The sequence below is a fragment of the Mirounga angustirostris genome, unplaced genomic scaffold, assembly GCF_029215605.1.
Source record: "Mirounga angustirostris isolate CCGP_5_RB_7025 unplaced genomic scaffold, mMirAng1.0.hap1 SCAF_1, whole genome shotgun sequence".
NCBI lineage: Eukaryota > Metazoa > Chordata > Mammalia > Carnivora > Phocidae > Mirounga > Mirounga angustirostris.
The window spans coordinates 121,435,884-121,453,288 of record NW_026991709.1 but is presented as its reverse complement, the minus strand read 5'-3'; the positions used below and the strand labels follow the sequence as shown (position 1 = coordinate 121,453,288).

The 17,405-nt window shown below is 37.0% G+C and overlaps 1 protein-coding gene across 10 annotated transcripts in view; it reads right to left on the bottom strand.

The window, feature by feature from the left end:
- PIK3CB (phosphatidylinositol-4,5-bisphosphate 3-kinase catalytic subunit beta) overlaps positions 1-17,405 on the bottom strand; it is a 201,273-nt gene that overhangs the window by 83,296 nt on the left and 100,572 nt on the right. For 9 of the 10 annotated variants that reach the window (XM_045903676.3, XM_064587213.1, XM_054504387.2 and 6 more), the window contains 3 exons: positions 8,436-8,615; positions 5,047-5,217; positions 4,074-4,151 (listed from right to left, as the gene is read on the bottom strand). In XM_045903676.3, coding sequence (XP_045759632.1) covers positions 4,074-4,151; positions 5,047-5,217; positions 8,436-8,615 — 429 coding nt within the window. The remainder of the gene's footprint in view (positions 1-4,073; positions 4,152-5,046; positions 5,218-8,435; positions 8,616-17,405) is intronic. The other variant, XM_064587230.1, reaches the window with a different exon arrangement.

Below are 17,405 nucleotides of genomic sequence, written 5' to 3'. Positions count from 1 at the left end.
CTGAACTGTATTCTTTTTCTTTCTGGAACTCAGATTACACATGTTCAATCTTCTGATATTGTTACACACAGGTATTTGAAGCTATAAAGTTTTTTTCTCCCTCAATCATTTTTCTCTATTTTGTTCAAATTGGAATTTTTTTTTTTTTAAAGATTTTATTCATTTATTTGACAGAGAGACAGAGAGAGAGGGAACACAAGCAGGGGGAGTGGGAGAGGGAGAAGCAGGCTTCCTGCAGAGCAGGGAGCCCGATGTGGGGCTCAATCCCAGGACCCTGAGATCATGATCTGAGCCGAAGGCAGACGCTTAACTGACTGAGCCACCCAGGCGCCCCAGAAATTATTTTTATTAATCTTAAAATTCACTGACTCTTTCCTTTCTCATTACCATTTCACTACTAAGTCCATTCAATGAGTTTTTAAATGATAAGTTATTGTATTTTTCAGTTCTAAATTTTCCATATGGTTCCCATTTTATCTTCTATTTCTTGGCTGAAACTATTTTTCCATCCCTTTCAATTGTGTTTGCCCTTACTTGGAGCATTTTTATACATAATAACTCAAGATCTATGTCGTCTGAGCACTGACACCTATTGATTATCATTATCCATAGAACTTGAGATATTCCTGGTTATTTGCCAATTAATTTTAAATTGCATCCTAGACCATTATGACCACTATGTTATAAGACTCTGGGTTTTGTTTATATCCTACAGAGAATGTTGATGTTTTAGGAGACAATGGTTAAGTTCAGACTACAAGTTGCAACAAGCCTCTTGAAGCTATGGTTCTAATGCCAGTTCAGTTTTCAAAATCCTTTGCAGAGCTCTTGGATCTGTCCTCTGTGTGCAGCATACAGTGACCAGACTGAGACCTGGTGGGAGCATATGCTACAGTTCTCTTTTCAAAGTACGTAGGAGTTCAGACTCAGATCCGCATTAAGTACAGCTCAGGAATAAACCTATAAGCATAAACAACTTTAAGAAGTTGCTTTCCCAAGCTCTTCCCACTCTTCAATCATCCAAGTATTTTTTTGGTTGCCTAGGGCTCCCCTTTTTTAATCACCCGGCCAGAAAGCTAAAGCTTTATTCACCCACACTTCCTGCCAAACAGAAGAAAAAGAAAAAAAAGCCTGTGAGGATTTGCCCCATTCTCTCTACAACTCCTCTAATCAGAGAAGGTTCAACTCTGCATTTTAGGCCTGTCCCCATCGTTGCTGCTGCTGCCACTGCCACCACGGCTACTGCTCCCAGAGGACTTCTTAGAAACTGGGGCAAATGACAACAGAGAAGAACAGGAAACAAGTAACAGAGGGGAAAAGTAGGGAAATTCTCACTCTCTCTGAGAGTTAGAAGACAATCTCTTTCCCCTGAGAGCTCTAACTAGAGGGCTTCTTGAGTTCTGTGTGCACTAATGTCATCTTCTAGATTTGGGACAGCATTGAGTTCAGGCTTCTCCTGAATATTAAGATACATACCTGAAAAGTAAAACACTACAAGGCTAAGAAAAGACTGATCAGGAAGCAATATGCTCCAGAATTCTAAGCACACTCACCTGGTCAAGACATTCGTGTGCTCTTTAAGATCTCTGGGACTCTAAATATAATGGATTTCACTCCTGTGATTAGGTTATACTACTTGACATAACTGACTTTAAGGAAAGGAGATTATCTTTCATGGGCCTGATGCATTGGTGAGACCTTTAAAAGGCACCAGGCTCTTCCTGGCAAGAAATTCAAAGTGTGAGGATTTGATGCTTGAGAAATTCTCCGTTTCTATAGAGTTAAAAATAGAGAGAGCCACACAGTCAGGCATGAAAGATGCCTCTAGTAATGGAGAGTAATCCCCAGTCAATCCCCTACCAAGACACAGCAAGGAAATGAGAACCTCAATTCTACAACATTCAAGGAACTGAATTTGGCCAGTAACTTGAATCCCCTTGGAAGCAAATTCTTCCCCAGAGTCTTCAGGAAGAAATACAACCCAACTAACCTGGATTTCAACCTTGCAAGAACGTAAGTAGAAAACCCAGCCACACCATGCCCAGACTTCTGACTAACAGAAATGCAAGCTAATAAACAGGCATCCAAGCTGCTAGGTTTGTGGTAATTTGTTAAACAGCAATGGAGAACTAATTTAAGGGGCTATTATAAACGTAATGCCAAAAGTATAACAACTTAGAACAAATTCTTCAAAAGACAAAAATTACCAAACTGACACAAAAGAAGTAGAAAACCTGACTATCCATTAAAGAAATTAAATTCCTAGGGATGCTTGGGTGGCTCAGTTGATTAAGCATCTGACTCCTGATTTCAGCTCAGGGAAGGGGGATCTCAGGGTTGTGGGATGGAGCCCTACGTCAGGCTCTATGCTCAACGGGGAGTCTGCTTGAGATTCTCTCGCTCCTTCTCCTCTGCCCCATCCCCACACACTTGCTCAGTCTCCCTCTCTCTCAAATAAATAAATCTTTAAAAAAAGAGAGAGAGAAATTAAATTTCTAATTAAAAACCTTCCCACATGGTGGCTCTGTCGGTTAAGCTATCTGCCCTGGGCTTAGGTCATGATCCCAGGGTCCTGGGATCAAGCCCCGCATGAGGCTCCCTGCTCAGCGGAGTTGGCTTCTCCCTCTCCCTCTACCCCTCCCCCCTACTCATGCTCACGCTCCATCAAATAAATAAAATCTTAAAAAAAAAAAAAAACTTTCCCACAAGAAAACTCCAGGGACTGATGGCTTGGAGTAAATCTTACCAAATATTTAAGGAAGAAATAATACTAATCCTATATAAGCTTATTCAGAAAATTGATAAGAGGAAGCTTTCTCAAGTCAATTTGTAAGAGAAAAAAGATCAGTAACTTTTTTCTTTCATGGTGTTTGAACTATTTTACCTGTCCCAACAATCACGTTATACTCCTGCAACTAGACAAAAATTAATAAGGAAAGTTTAAATTAAAGGAAAAAATTGAATTACCACTAAAACAGAAAACAAAGGCTAACTGGCCATAAGCATACTCATTAAAAATTAAATCCTAGCTGAGAAAATAAGAGCCCCCCCCCCCGCAAAAAAGCCCTATTTTAATGACAGCTAACCAAAGAATCTTTAAAGTCCATTTATAAAAGCAAGCCACTGGTATAATCTTTGGCAAGGTGTTCCTGAATATATCCTCATGCCAGCAAATATCTCAAGCTAAGTGAATCTTTTCTTGGATCACAAAACTATTCACTTAATTTCCTGCCAAGCAAAATAGGGGAAAATGCGTGCTTTATACTTTGAGACAAAAAGCCTTGTTAAATCTTTACTTAATTGTATGGGGTTATGTAATAAATCGCCAGGTGTTAACAACTTGTGGTCCATAATGTAGTCATCTATTTTCTTCCAGGAAATGGTATTACATTTTCTCTGTGTTCAACAAGTTTAAAAGAAAGGGAAAGGTCTGAGAAAGGAGGCTGAGTGCAGCTCTAAACAAGGCTGACAAAGGAGAGTTAAGCTTGCATAGGAATCTGTGACCTATAGTTTTGGCTTAAATTGTATCTGCTGAATTCCTGATCTAAAGCAAGTTCTTTTACATAATACATACAGGAAAAATGTCACTATATCCAGTACATCTCCAACTATTCGAAGAATACTTTAAAACAAAAATCCTTAATTGTCTTATATTAGTTCTATCCATTCTATCCATTAAGTTCTATACCATTCTATCTTGTATAATTGACCAATATAGGGAAAATTTAATCTCCAATGTAACAGTCATTGAATATTCATTTTGAGTGAATAACTCACTCATATCAGTAAGTTATTCAAATAATGGAGCAGATAGGGGCACCTGGGTGACTCAGTCGGTTGAGTGGCCAACTCTTGGTTTCCGCTCAGGTTATGGTCTGGGGTCCTAGGATCAGGCTGCATTTGGCTCCGGGCTCAGCATGGGGCCAGCTTCTCTCCCTCTCCCTCTGCCTCTCCCCCTCCTCAAGTGCTTGTGTGTGCTCTCTCTCTTTCTAAAGTCAATAAATAAATCTTTCAAAAATATTAACAATGGAGCAGGTAAAAAAAAAAAAACTCAAATCTTAACAAGTACTCACTTTTACACTTTCTTCTGTGTTAAGTTTATTTCCCTTAACCAAGACAATCTGGAAAGGGTTGTTATTTTCCCAAACATGCTACAAAAGAATGAAATAGAGTATTTTAATTAAAGACATAAATATTCTATGCTAGCAATGAAATCATCTTATCTGTTCTCATGTCCATTAGCAAAATAATGAAAACAGGCCTCTGAACTAACAACTGAAAATCACATATACTAAATTAAGCATCACAACCACTAGCACTTATTTCTTATGGCAAAACACAGGCAGCATTCCAATACTGCCAAGAGATTCACTAAATTAAACACCATAAACAAATAGTATTAAAGATTTGAATGAACTAAGAATTGACCATTTAAATTAATATACAGTTAATATCTTAATCATCAAGGAGAGATTAAACATACAACTTGTTAAAACTGAATAACTATTAAAAATGTTAACCGTTCCAATCAATAAACAGAAACTTAGGATTTGCTTTATATAAATATATTATATTCTGGAAAAAATGACTTTGATATATCTAAATTCTAAAAGTATTTAGTAAGAAGAAGGCAAGTTATACCAAAAATGTTATCATAGCTAAGCTGACAGAAATGAAATACGCGAGAACATCAACTATTTTGCACATCTAACTTTTCTACTAGAATGTCTCAAATTTCTCAAATTGCTCACTGAAGTCTACGTTTGGCTGTACTCTCAAGAAACCTCTAATTTGGTGTCATTTTTTGTGATACCAAAATAACACCAAAACCAGAAATAGCATATTTACATTTATATGTAGCTTGAGCTGAGGAAAAAGAATAGTAGCTAGAAAGATAACTACCAATAAATGGTAATGGATCTTTGGCAAATGTGCATTGGTTTTCACAGAAGGAGAAGTGAGCAGAGAAAATATGTGAGGCTTAAGCACACACCTAACAAAATTACATGCTTTCTGGGTTACCAAAGGTTCACACATGAAACTTACAGAAATAATTCGCATTTTCTTTGGTGGTAAAGGAAGAGGAAGGTTTGATGAATTTCGATTTATGGCAGCCTCTATGGCAATCATTTCCTGTTCATACATCTTCTTGATCTTGAAACATTCCACAAGCATAAAATGGGGCAAGGTCCTATTCATTACACAGTTCCGGATATACTACAGTGGCAAGAAAGAATAAGGTAAAGATTTTCAAGCAGGGGTGCCTGGGTGGCTCAGTCGTTAAGCATCTGCCTTCGGCTCAGGTCATGGTCCCAGGGGCCTGGGATAGAGGCCCGCATCAGGCTCCCTGCTCCACAGAGAGCCTGCTTCTCCCTCTCCCACTCCCCCTGCTTGTGTTCCCTCTCCCACTGTGTCTCTTTCTGTCAAATAAATAAATCTTAAAAAAAAAAAAAAAAAAAAGATTTCAAGCAAATACTTAAATCGACATAAGAATAATATTAAATGAACACCACTATACCAATGTACTATGAAAATATCTTAACTAATGTCAAGAATATGAGAAATTAAAATCACAATATAAAATAGCCACCATTAATTGAACATCTAAGTACCTAAGAACTAGCTGCTTTTTATATTTATAGCTAATTTTCCTAACAACACTATAAGAGAGATTTTCCTCCCTTTAATAGATGAAAGAACTAAAAGTCAGAAGAGCTAAGTTACATACCTGGCATCTTTATAGCTGGTATCTTTAAATCTACCTCTTTTTTTTTTTGCTAAACCTTTAAGAAATATATACCTCAGTCTAGATGTTTTGCCTTCTCTTTGCTCTTAATACCTAACATTTTGACCAACTGGCTCACCTTTCTAAGGGTGGGACTTGATTGGTAAAGACTGTGATATCACAGTGCAAGCTTTGACCAATCAGTCAGGAAAAGTGGACATGTAGTACGTATGTGGCCATTTCTTCACATCCTGAGGTGGTCATCTTAGAATTTCCCATGGATCCCTGAGGCAGACCTGGTACCTTTACAGAACAGGGCTCCAGAAGACAAGCATTACTATCTCCCTTGCAAAAACATACTGGCCATCTTAGCTTGATACTCTGCTTTACTTCCATGAGACCAGAATGACTCTCCAAAGGCATATAAGAAAAGGGGTGGTTATTCACATTACCGGGGATGCCTAACAAACTGAATAGAAAGAAATTTAATATTTCCTCAGAAGAATAAATTTCCTATATAGATTGAACATATTATATTCAATTCAGAACCACAAAATACTTTTTTGTTGAAATTTTAAAAAATTCCAGAATGGGCGCCTGGGTGGCTCAGTCAGTTAGGCAACTGCCTTCGGCTCAGGTCATGATCCCAGGGTCCTGGGATCAAGTCCCACATCAGGCTCCTTGCTCCGCAGGGAGCCTGCTTCTCCCTCTCCAACACCCCCTGCTTGTGTTCCCTCTCTCGCTGTCTCTCTCTCTGTCAAATAAATAAATAAAAATCAAAAAAATATATATATATATAAAAAAAAATTCCAGAATGGTCTGTAAGGAGTTACATATTATGATAAATATAGTCAATCAAAAGTTTTTCACTATGAAATATGTATCATTATACTTCCTTCACATTCCTTTACCTACATGGTATACTTTCTCTCTCCTATGACCCTGTACAAAACGTATACAAGCCTTTAATTTTCTTTATAATAACAAATCCTAAAAAACAAACAAACAAAAAACCCCACAAACCCTAGTTGTGGCAAAATAATATGCCCTCCACTAATTAAGATTAAAAAAAAATCACAGCTCCTTATTGTCAGCCATCACTTAATATATGGCATGCCTGTATCCTTGCTTAAAACAAAACAATAAAAAACAAGAGTACTGACATATTTTTCTAAAATCCTGTTAGTATTTACCTCTAACTTGGCATTTAGCCTTTATTCTTTATGCAATGACCATTTTTTAGTCTCCAAATGTAATTTCAACAAAAATATCTTCAAGTTTCTTAAAGGCAAAGCCAGGATCTATCTGATAAATAGCACACTTCATGGTGGGGGAGGGGTGTTAAACTGCATTTACTTACTTTATTTATTTATTTATTTAAGATTTTATTTATTTATTTGACAGAGAAAGAGAGCACACAAGCAGGGGAGGAGAAGCAGGCTCCCCGCCAAGCAGGGAGCCTGACGCAGGGCTGGATCCCAGGACCCTGGGATCATGACCTGAGCCAAAGGCAGCCATTTAACCAACTGAGCCACCCAGGCGCCCCTCACTTACCTTATTTAAACTCCACTTTACTCCAAAAACAATCTGAGGCACTATACTCAAGGAAATTATGACTGCATGGAAATATGTATGTCAAAGATGGAGGAAAGCTTTTGAGGATGGTCAGACCTTATGCTTACAAACTTTCTACCATATATGGAAGTAACAAAAAGCAGAGGGAAAGGCAATTATACATATAAAATGTTAGACTGAAACTGAAGTTTTCTAATTCACAATGAAAATGTGTAAGACCTTGTTAACGGATAATCACAAATAAGTTTTTATACAATTTAATTAGTAACCATTTAATAAAAATCTTGTATTTTACTTCCCCCAGAATATTTCCTACCTAATTATTATGTTTATATGATAACATAGAAGGCATTAGCAAATTTTATGAAGAATTCATTATGCCGGGGTGCCTGGGTGGCTCAGTCGGATAAGCATCTGCTTTCAGCTCAGGTCATGATCCCAGGGTCCTGAGATTGAGACCCTCGTCTAGCTCCCTGCTCAGCTCCCTGCTCAGGGAGTCTGCTTCTCCATCTCCTTCTGTCCCCCCGCCTTGTGCACTCTCTCTCTCGCAAATAAATAAAAGCTTTAAAAAATAAAAAAGAGGGGAGCCTGGGTGGCTCAGTCATTAAGCATCTGCCTTTGGCTTGGGTCATGATCCTGGGATCCTGGGATCAAGCCCCACATCGGGCTCCCGGTTCTGCGGGAAGCCTGCTTCTCCCTCTCCCACCCCCCCGACTTGTGTTCCCTCTCTCACTGTGTCTCTCTCTGTCGAATAAATAAATAAAATCTTTAAAAAATAAAAAATAATTCATTATGCCACAGGAAATGATGATATAACACTGAAACAACCAAAAAAGTAGAAAGGAAACATTTAGATACATACATTAAATATATAATCATTATGCCAAAAATATATATATGTATAACTGCAAGTAAACAACAAAAACATGCCAAAATTTTAACAATAGTTATCTCAGAGGTGGGTAGAATTATGAGTATCTATTATTTAATTTTGTACAATTTTCTGTAGGTTCTAAATACTTGACTATAACAATACATTTTTATCAGAAATTTAAATTGTTAAATACACACATGCGCGTGCACACACACACACACACACACCCTTCTCTGGAAAATTGATAGTTAATACACATACCTGGAACTGAATGAGTGGGTGATCACCAAAGACATATTCTACTCTCCCACTGACTTGCAACACATAGTCATAGGGACTAACTTCATCTTCTTTCCCATGAATAGTCAAACGTTTTTGGATTGCCAGTTCATTTATTTTGATAGGATTCACATTAGGAGATATTTGAAAGCTAAACACATCCTAAAAAGGGGGATAGAAAAAAGGAGCAATTTTATATTTGTGCTGAAAAAACCCACTCTTTACATTTATACTTATTACTATATTGTATATAGCCATACATAATATGTACATATATATATTACATATGTATACACTTTACATTTAACATTCCAGTACATTTTCCTATTTTCTAAATATAATATGTCCACAACAAATTAAGATTTCTGGTAATCTGCAAGTCATCTTACACTATACAAAGTGCTACAGATCCCACAGGTAAGATTCATATTTAACTAAAGTGTATATTTAACGAAAGTTTACCACCAGAGAGTTGATCAAATACATTTCTCAGTGAATATCTTTATATTTTTAATATTTTCTTTAAAAAAGATACCAAAATACCTGTAGTTGTTCAAATGTAGTCCATACTAAGAATTTTATGTTGTCACTAGTAAGAAGAGATCTATATAACAACTAAATTATAACTGAACAATTCAGTCCAATTTTATAAACATGGAAAAAGAAACAAAGAAGCTTTCATTAATACAAAACGAGGATATAGTCAGGATTGAATATTATCAAATCTGCTCATCATAAATCCCAAATGTACAGATATTAAAGATTACTTAACATCTGAAACTTCTCATAATCTAGCAAAATTATTTCCCACCATATGATCACATACCAAGAATTTAAGAAAATTCACTATCTCCTAAAGCAGCCAACTGCTACCCTGGCTGTGATTGTTAAAAAATTCGTACTGACTGGAGATTGCTTCTGCACTATTTCCACTAAGTTAAGTCATCTCCCTTTTCCACAAGGTACTTCAAATTCCAACATTTTAAACCTAAATTTACTGGGTGTTCCAATCTATTTTCTCTCGTTTTTTTACCCTTTTTTTCCTAATTTTCTATATGAGTTGGTGCAATATGCATCAAAGCATATGAGCCAGGATCCACAGAGTCATTTGAGAAGTCTCACTTCCCAATAAGATACCAATGATCTCATATCCTTGGGTTGCCAACTGTCACCTCCTCTCCATCTCCAATAACACTCTTCTACTTCAGCAATTCTTCATCTTTCTCCTAAAGAGCAATACAGCTTCTTATTTAATTTCCTTGCACTATCCACCTCAAAACCTTCATCTACCTTAGAAAATAATCTACCTTTAAAAAGAGAGTCACAAAGAGATATGATACTTTTTTTAACATAACACAAATGGTCATAACTGTCTAAAGCAGTGCTACCCAATAAAACTCTTTAAAAATGGAATGTCCAATGCAACATCCTCTTAGCCACAGTGGTTCTTGAGAAATTTGATATGTGGCTAATGTGAAGAACTGAATTTTAATTTTACTTAGTTTAACTAATTTAAATTTAAAATTAATGTACATATGTGGCTAATGGCTACTCCATTTAAACAGCACAGGTCTGAATAATAAGGCCTTATACTCCTTAATATATCATAAAATTATTTAAAGTTCCCATTTACTCTCTATTTCATAAACTATTTATTTATTTATTTATTATTTGAGAGACAGAGAGAAGGAGAGACAGTGAGACAGTACAAGTGGGGAGGAGAGGGAGAAGCAGGCTCCCTGCAGAGCAAGGAGCCTGATGCGGGGCTCGATCTCAGGACCCTGGGATCATGACCTGAGCGGAAGGCAAACACTTAACTGATGGAGCCACCCAGGCGCCCCCATAAATAAACTTTTTAGAAATACAAAACTAGAGGACACACTCATTATCAGATAGCAAGAACTTACAAAAAAGACCAGAAATCAGAACTGGGCTTGAAAAACTGCAGATATTACAAGTAATACTCAGAAAATAAAACAAGTTTAGTTAATGTGTGTCAAGAATTAAAGGTAGTTTGAAAATTAATAAAGAGCAAATATATCTGAAGAATAATCAAAGAGAACTCCAAGAAATAAAACACATTAAGTGAAATTTAAAACTCAATGAAAAGAAACATGGCAAATTTTAAAAGATTTTTTAAATTTGACAATATCAAGTGTTAGCATAGATGTGAAGAAACTAAACTGAAAATATTTTTGGTAGGAATATAAATTTGAAAAACTGTTTGGGGGGCACCTGAGGGGACGGAGTCGGTTAAGGAACCGACTCTTGGTTTCAGCTCAGTTCGGGATTTCAAGGTCATGAGATTGAGCCTCACACTGAGCCCCTGCACTCAGCCAGAGTCTACTTGGAATTCTCTCTCCCTCTCCCTCTGCCCCTCCTGCTTGTGCAAGCATGCTCGCGCGCGTGCGCTCTCTCTCAAAATAAATAAATCTTTAAAAAAAAAAAGAAAGAAAGAAAAACTGTTTGGCATTATCTTTTAAAAGCCGATTACACACATACACCCATGACTCACCAATTCTGTTTCTAGGTTTATATCTAATAGAAATACATAAATTGATGTTATTTCATACAAAGCAATGTTGAACTTGATATGCTGTGTGTGTATACATGTGTATAACACAACAACTGAGAAAATCTGAACACTGACTAGAATTTGAGGATAAAAAGCAAGGAAAATAAAACTAGCAAAACAAAGAATAAGAAAGATAAGCCACACAAAGGGAGAACACATTCCCAACACATATGAATGACAAAGATTCACTAACCCCCAAATACCAAGAACTTATACAAATCAGCAAGACACACATGACACAATTTTAAAATAGACAAAAAACAAACACAACAGAAATATGAATGGTTCAAAAGTATGTGAAAGACATTCCTCATCATCATTTCTTAGAGAGATGCAACTGAGACAATGGAAATACAGTTGACACTTGAGCAACATGGGTTTGAACTGCGTGGGTCCACTTAATTACATGGATTTTTTTAATAAATACAGGATAATACCATAAATGTATTTTCTCTTCCTTATGATTTTAATAACATTTTCTTCCCCCAGCTTACATTATTATAAAAATACAGTATACAACACATAACAAATATGTGTTTATCAACTATTTATGATAAATCAGTAAGACTTACAGTCAGTGGGAGGCTATTAGTAGGAGGAAAGTTTTGTGGGGGTCAAAAGTTTTATGTGGATTTCTGGATATGGAGGGGTTGGCACTCATTTTTCAAGGGTCAACTGTACATCTGCATAATGGAACTGTATATAGTACCAAGAGCTCGAAACTTTCCTTTAAAGACCAATCATAATATCATGATGATTACATTCAAGTCTTCTGAAGAACTACTGGTGTGTCTCATCACCCATGTTAATTTTCTTCACATAAACCGTTAATTGGGCTGACTTGGTCAGAACTCAACTGGTTTTTCCTGTATCAAGCAATTTTCCAACATCTCTCTTAAATACTTCACAAAATATTGCACCTTTAAAAGACCTGTAATTTTCCTGAGGAGTCAACTTGCATTGTTTTGCTCAATGCTTACGAACAGCTGCATGAGAGACTACCCAACAAAGACACGCATATGGATGGGACAGAAACTTCTGTTTAGCAGGAAGGTATACAGTTCATTTGTGACTACATCTATATCAGATATTCAGATAATGTCTACACAGGCGAAGAAATACTTACTCTTCATAGTTTTACTGTATGGGCTTCACTGTTTCTCACATTTCTGCCCGTGCTTCTGATATATTCTCTGAAATTCCCCAAAAGTATAGTCTCCACCTCCTTCTTCCTTCTTCACAACCCGCCCTGTTCCCTAACACACAGGAGACTATTTCAAATGCCATGTGCCCCTCTCCCTTAATTGATACTATTATTTCATATAACTTATGCTGGCTGAGGTTAAAAAAACACAGGTTTGAAAGTGATCCTCAGGTTTATTGGTATCCTTAACAAATTATGACTCTTGGAATTAAAAATGACTCCTCTCTGGTCTGGCTGCTGGGACTAATGTTCTTCAAAACTGAAACATGATAGTTCCATGATTATATTTATCTTGCTAAGTCTTAAGAGCCCTAATCTAAGCTAGATGATATGGACAATGTGGTCATCTAAAATTTCACATTTTTCATAGAAACTACTGTCTATATTGCCCCCCAACTATCCTGTAAAACCATTTTTTAACCTATGAGTACTTTGTTATACTTCATCTCATGTTTAGTGTTCCTACATACTGCTTCCTAATGTTGGTCATTAGCAGTAATGATGAAATGGCAAAATGAATATTTTATATAAGTCGGAAGGGCAAAAAAAATGCATGTATCAGTATGCTAACCATCCTTTATTCTGATATCATCATTCTTATTTTTTGTTGGTGAAATATTTATTCACTTACGAAATAGTACTGGTAATAACAATGAATCTGAGGTTTTATTTTTATTTCTTTTTAAAGATCTTATTTGTAAGTAATTTCTACACCCAATGTGGGGCTCGAACTCACAACCCTGAGATCAAGAGTTGCATGCTCTACCGACTGAGCCAGCCAGGCACCAAATTTGTTTTTTTTTAAAATGGTCTTAGTTGCGTAAACAAAGAGCAATAAGCTCTATGTGGCTTTCCAAATTTCTTTAATAACTTAATAATTTTACTAGTCTATACAATACAAAACTAGGAACTTTTTAATCCCCAGGGAAATGCTCAGCTAAAAGAAAAGTAAACTAAGGAGAGTTATGATAGCTGTATCTCAACTATCTGAATATTTGACATGTATAATAAAGAGAAGACTGAATGGGTAAACGAGAAAGGACAACCACAGGGGCAGAAGTCATAAAAGGCTAGTTTGAATTTTTAAATATATTTTATATCAAAATTTAAGTATGTGCTTGCCAAATTGAAAGCATGCTACTTCAGAAGGCCGAGTGCTTCCCCGAGTACTGAATGTATTTTGGTCAGAGATACTACACTATATAAGGGATGGTGAAAAGATTTATTATAGAAAGAATCTGACTAGATGATCTTCAAACTACTTTCAGCATTAAAGTCTATGACTGTTGGAGGGGAAGATGACAGCAGAATAGGAAGAGAAGAAGATCACCTAGTCCCATGAATACAATAAATAATTATCAAATCCTCCTAAATTAAATACCCAGAAATGAATCTGAAGACTGGTAGAACAAACTCCACAACTAAAGGTAGAGAAGAAGCCACAAAGAAGAAGGAGGGAATTGCAGAGATGAGACTTAGAGGAGAAACAGATCATGGCCTGTGCAGTACAAAGGGAGCTGCTACAGTGCAGAAGAACAAGAGACAAACTAGCACACGGAGAAGCCCAAGGGAAAAAGGAGTCCACAGCGCAACCAGCAAGAAAAGACGGCCCGATTTCACAAGTTCTTGCAACCAGTGGGGCTTAAAGTCTGCAATTCTGCAGTTAGTGGACTTGGTTCAGGGAGAGCCCGGAGGGATTAGAAACAAGGTGGAACAAACAGCCCACGGAAATAGCATGGAAACAGAGATCTTTAGAGGGCCTAAAGTGCACAGAGGGGAAGATATTTGCTCAACTCAGGGCAGGAGTTCCAGAGAGGTAGCCCTTACAGAGAAACCCCATGGGGGAAAAAAAGGAACTGCCTGGCGCCATTTTCCTTCCCTATCCCTCAGCATAAACACAGAACCACCTGAGGGAATGAACACAGCACTGGCACTCACATGTAACTTGCTTACACCAAGCCCTGCCCCCACACTCTTGTGGATCCATCCTTCCCAGTCATGCTTGCCTCGGTCCCACCACAGCATGCCTCCTCACCCAGAGGACTAGCCCAAACCCCTGACAGCAACATGTCTCATGTCTCCCGACCCAGGAGTTTTGTGAGGCCTCGGTTCTGGTGGCAATGCAACAGATCTCATTTCATAAGCAGACCAGAACACATCTAGTTAAAATGCACCACATTCAGGCCCTGGACCAAACACTGCCCACAACAGGCAAACAAAGCCTCTGCAGACTATTGACCTGAAGGATAAAGTGTCCAGGACACAATAGCAGAGACCACTCAGCACACAATAGAGATGTTACTAGAAGCACCAGGCCATGAGGAACAGGGAACACTACACTGCAGAGTACTACAGGACCTCTTCTGCATAAGGCCATTACTCACAAGAACAGAAGATGTAGCTGACTTTCTTGACACATGGAGAAACAGGCACAGAGACTTAGACAAAATGAGAAGACAGAGGAATTTGTCCCAAATGAAAGAACAGGCCAAGGCCAGAGATTTAAGCAAAACAAATATAAGTAACATGCCTAATGGAGAATTTAAAGCAATGATCATAAGGATACTAACCAGACATAAGAAAAGAGTAGAGAACATCAGTGAGACCATTAATACAGAGAATAAGAAAAATATAGCATACATAAAAGGCTCAATAAACAAAATAAGAAACATGTTTGATGGAAGAAGCAGAGGAACAAATAACCTAGAAGAGAGAGTAATGGAAAATAATCAAGATGAATAAAAGAGAAAAAAGTATTATATTAAACAATAACAGACTTAGGGAACATAATAATTCCATCAAAAGTAATAACATTTGCATTATAGGAATCCCAGAAGAAGACAGAGAAGAGGGGCAGAGAATTTATTTGAAGAAATAATAGCTGAAAACTTCCCTAATTTGGGGAAGGGAACATACCCAGATGGAGGAGGCACAGAGAACCCCCAACAAAAACAACAAAAGCAGACCCACACAAAGACATATTATAATTAAAATGGCAAAATATAGAAATAAATAAAAAATATTAAGAGCAGAGAGACACAAGAAGACAGTTACATACAAAAGAAACACCATAAGGCTATGAGCTAATTTTTCAACAGAAACTTTGCAGGCCAAAAGGAGTGGAAGGATATTTTCAAACTGCTGAATGGGAGAAACCTGCAGTCAAGAATACTCTATCCAGCAAGGCTATCACTCAGAATAAAAGGAGAGATAAAGAGTTTCTCAGACATGGGGCACCTGGGTGGCTCAGTCGTTAAGCATATGCCTTCGGCTCAGGTCATGATCCCAGGGTCGTGGGATCGAGCTCCACATTGGGCTCTCTGCTCAGCAGGAAGCCTGCTTCTCCCTCTCCCACTCCCCCTGCTTGTGTTCCCTCTCTCACTTCTCTCTCTGTCAAATAAATAATCTTCAAAAAAAAAAAAGTTTCTCAAAGAAAAACTAAAGGAGTTTGTGACTATTAAACCAGCAATGCAAGAAATACTACACAGAAGACTCTTTCAGTGGAAAGGAAAGACCAAAAGTGAAAGTATGAAGGTAGGAAACACAAAAACAGTAATGAATATTTTTGTAAAATATCAGTCAAGGAACTCACAAAACAAAAGAATATAAAATATGACAATGTACACCTAAAACATGGGAAGGAGAGTAATAAAGGATGGGCTCAAACCTAAATAACCATCAACTTAATAGATGCTATATGCAGAAGAGGTTATATACAAACCTAATGGTAACACAAATCAAAAACCGCTAATAAATATGCAAAGAATAAAGAGAAGAAATCCAACTGTATCACTGAAGAAAACCAGCAAACTATGAAACAGAGAAGGACAAGAAAGGATCAGAGAAAATCTTAACAACCACACAGCAGGTATTAATATGGCAATAAATACATATATATCCAAATACATTGAAGGTAAACGGACTAAACAATCTAATCAAAAGACGTAGGGTGACAGAGTGGATAAAAAAAAACAAGACCCATCTATATGCTGCCTATAAGACACTCATTTTAGACCTAAAGAAACCTGCAGAGAGAGACAAACCAAGAAAGGAAATCTTAACTACAGAGAACAAACTGATGGTTACCAGAGGGGAGGTGAGTAGGGGGATGGGTGAAAGAGGTGACAGGGATTAAGGAGTGCACTTGTCATGCTGATAACTAGGTGATTAAAATACCTTTTTTAAAAAACTAAAAGTAAATAAATAAAAGAATTTGGGGGAAAATTCTATGACTGCTTGGAATCCAGTAAGATTTCACAGTATCTCCGTTTCTCTTCTAACTTCAAAACATTTATTTTCACATATACTTTGTTACAATGATGATTACATTAAAACGTGTATATTCAGTAGAGATCTGACCCATATGTAATGAAATGCAGACTGACCTAGATGGGCAAATTGCCCTGAGCCAGTGTTTTCAAGTTGAATGCTAGTCACCTTTCAGTGGTAAAATTGCCCATTCCACCTCTTCCAACACTGCAGAATTCCCTAAATAGTATTTTAAATTTGATCTTGAGACTTTATAATATCCAAATCTTGATTTAAACTGAACTTTAGTCTCAACACACCTCGGGAGAGAGCAACAAATATTTTTTTTATTTTTATTTTTTAACCTAGATAAACCTCCTTTGTAAAATGCCAGAAGGCCGGCTCCTTCTTTCCTTCTTTTGCATTTGTTCTTACAAATATTTAGAAACACACTGTTGGAAAGGAGACAGAAGTGAATAAAACTGAGACACCTGGATAAAATCCTGTCTCTACCACGGACCAGCTCTAAGGACTGGCAGCAAAAAAAAAAAAAAGAAAGAAAGAAAAAGAAAAACTTCTCTCCCTTTCATTTTCTTCACTGTAAAATAGGGATGATAACATTTTTTGGAGTTGTTTTAAAGGTGGAAAATATATTAAAAATACCTTTCATAGTTCTTGGCATGGTAAAGTGCTCAATATAGAATGGCTACTGAAATGGTTTATGTCATTATCGTTATCACAGTAATTGAAGAAGAACACAAAATATCCTTGAACTCCTACCATAATTCTAAAGCTAGATCCTAGATGATAAAATGACCACACTAGATACAAAGGCAGTATCATAATCTGGTTTGTAAAATAGCTGTGACCATTCAGGTATAGACTGTAAATACACTCAAATATAATGCCCATATCCATATCACCA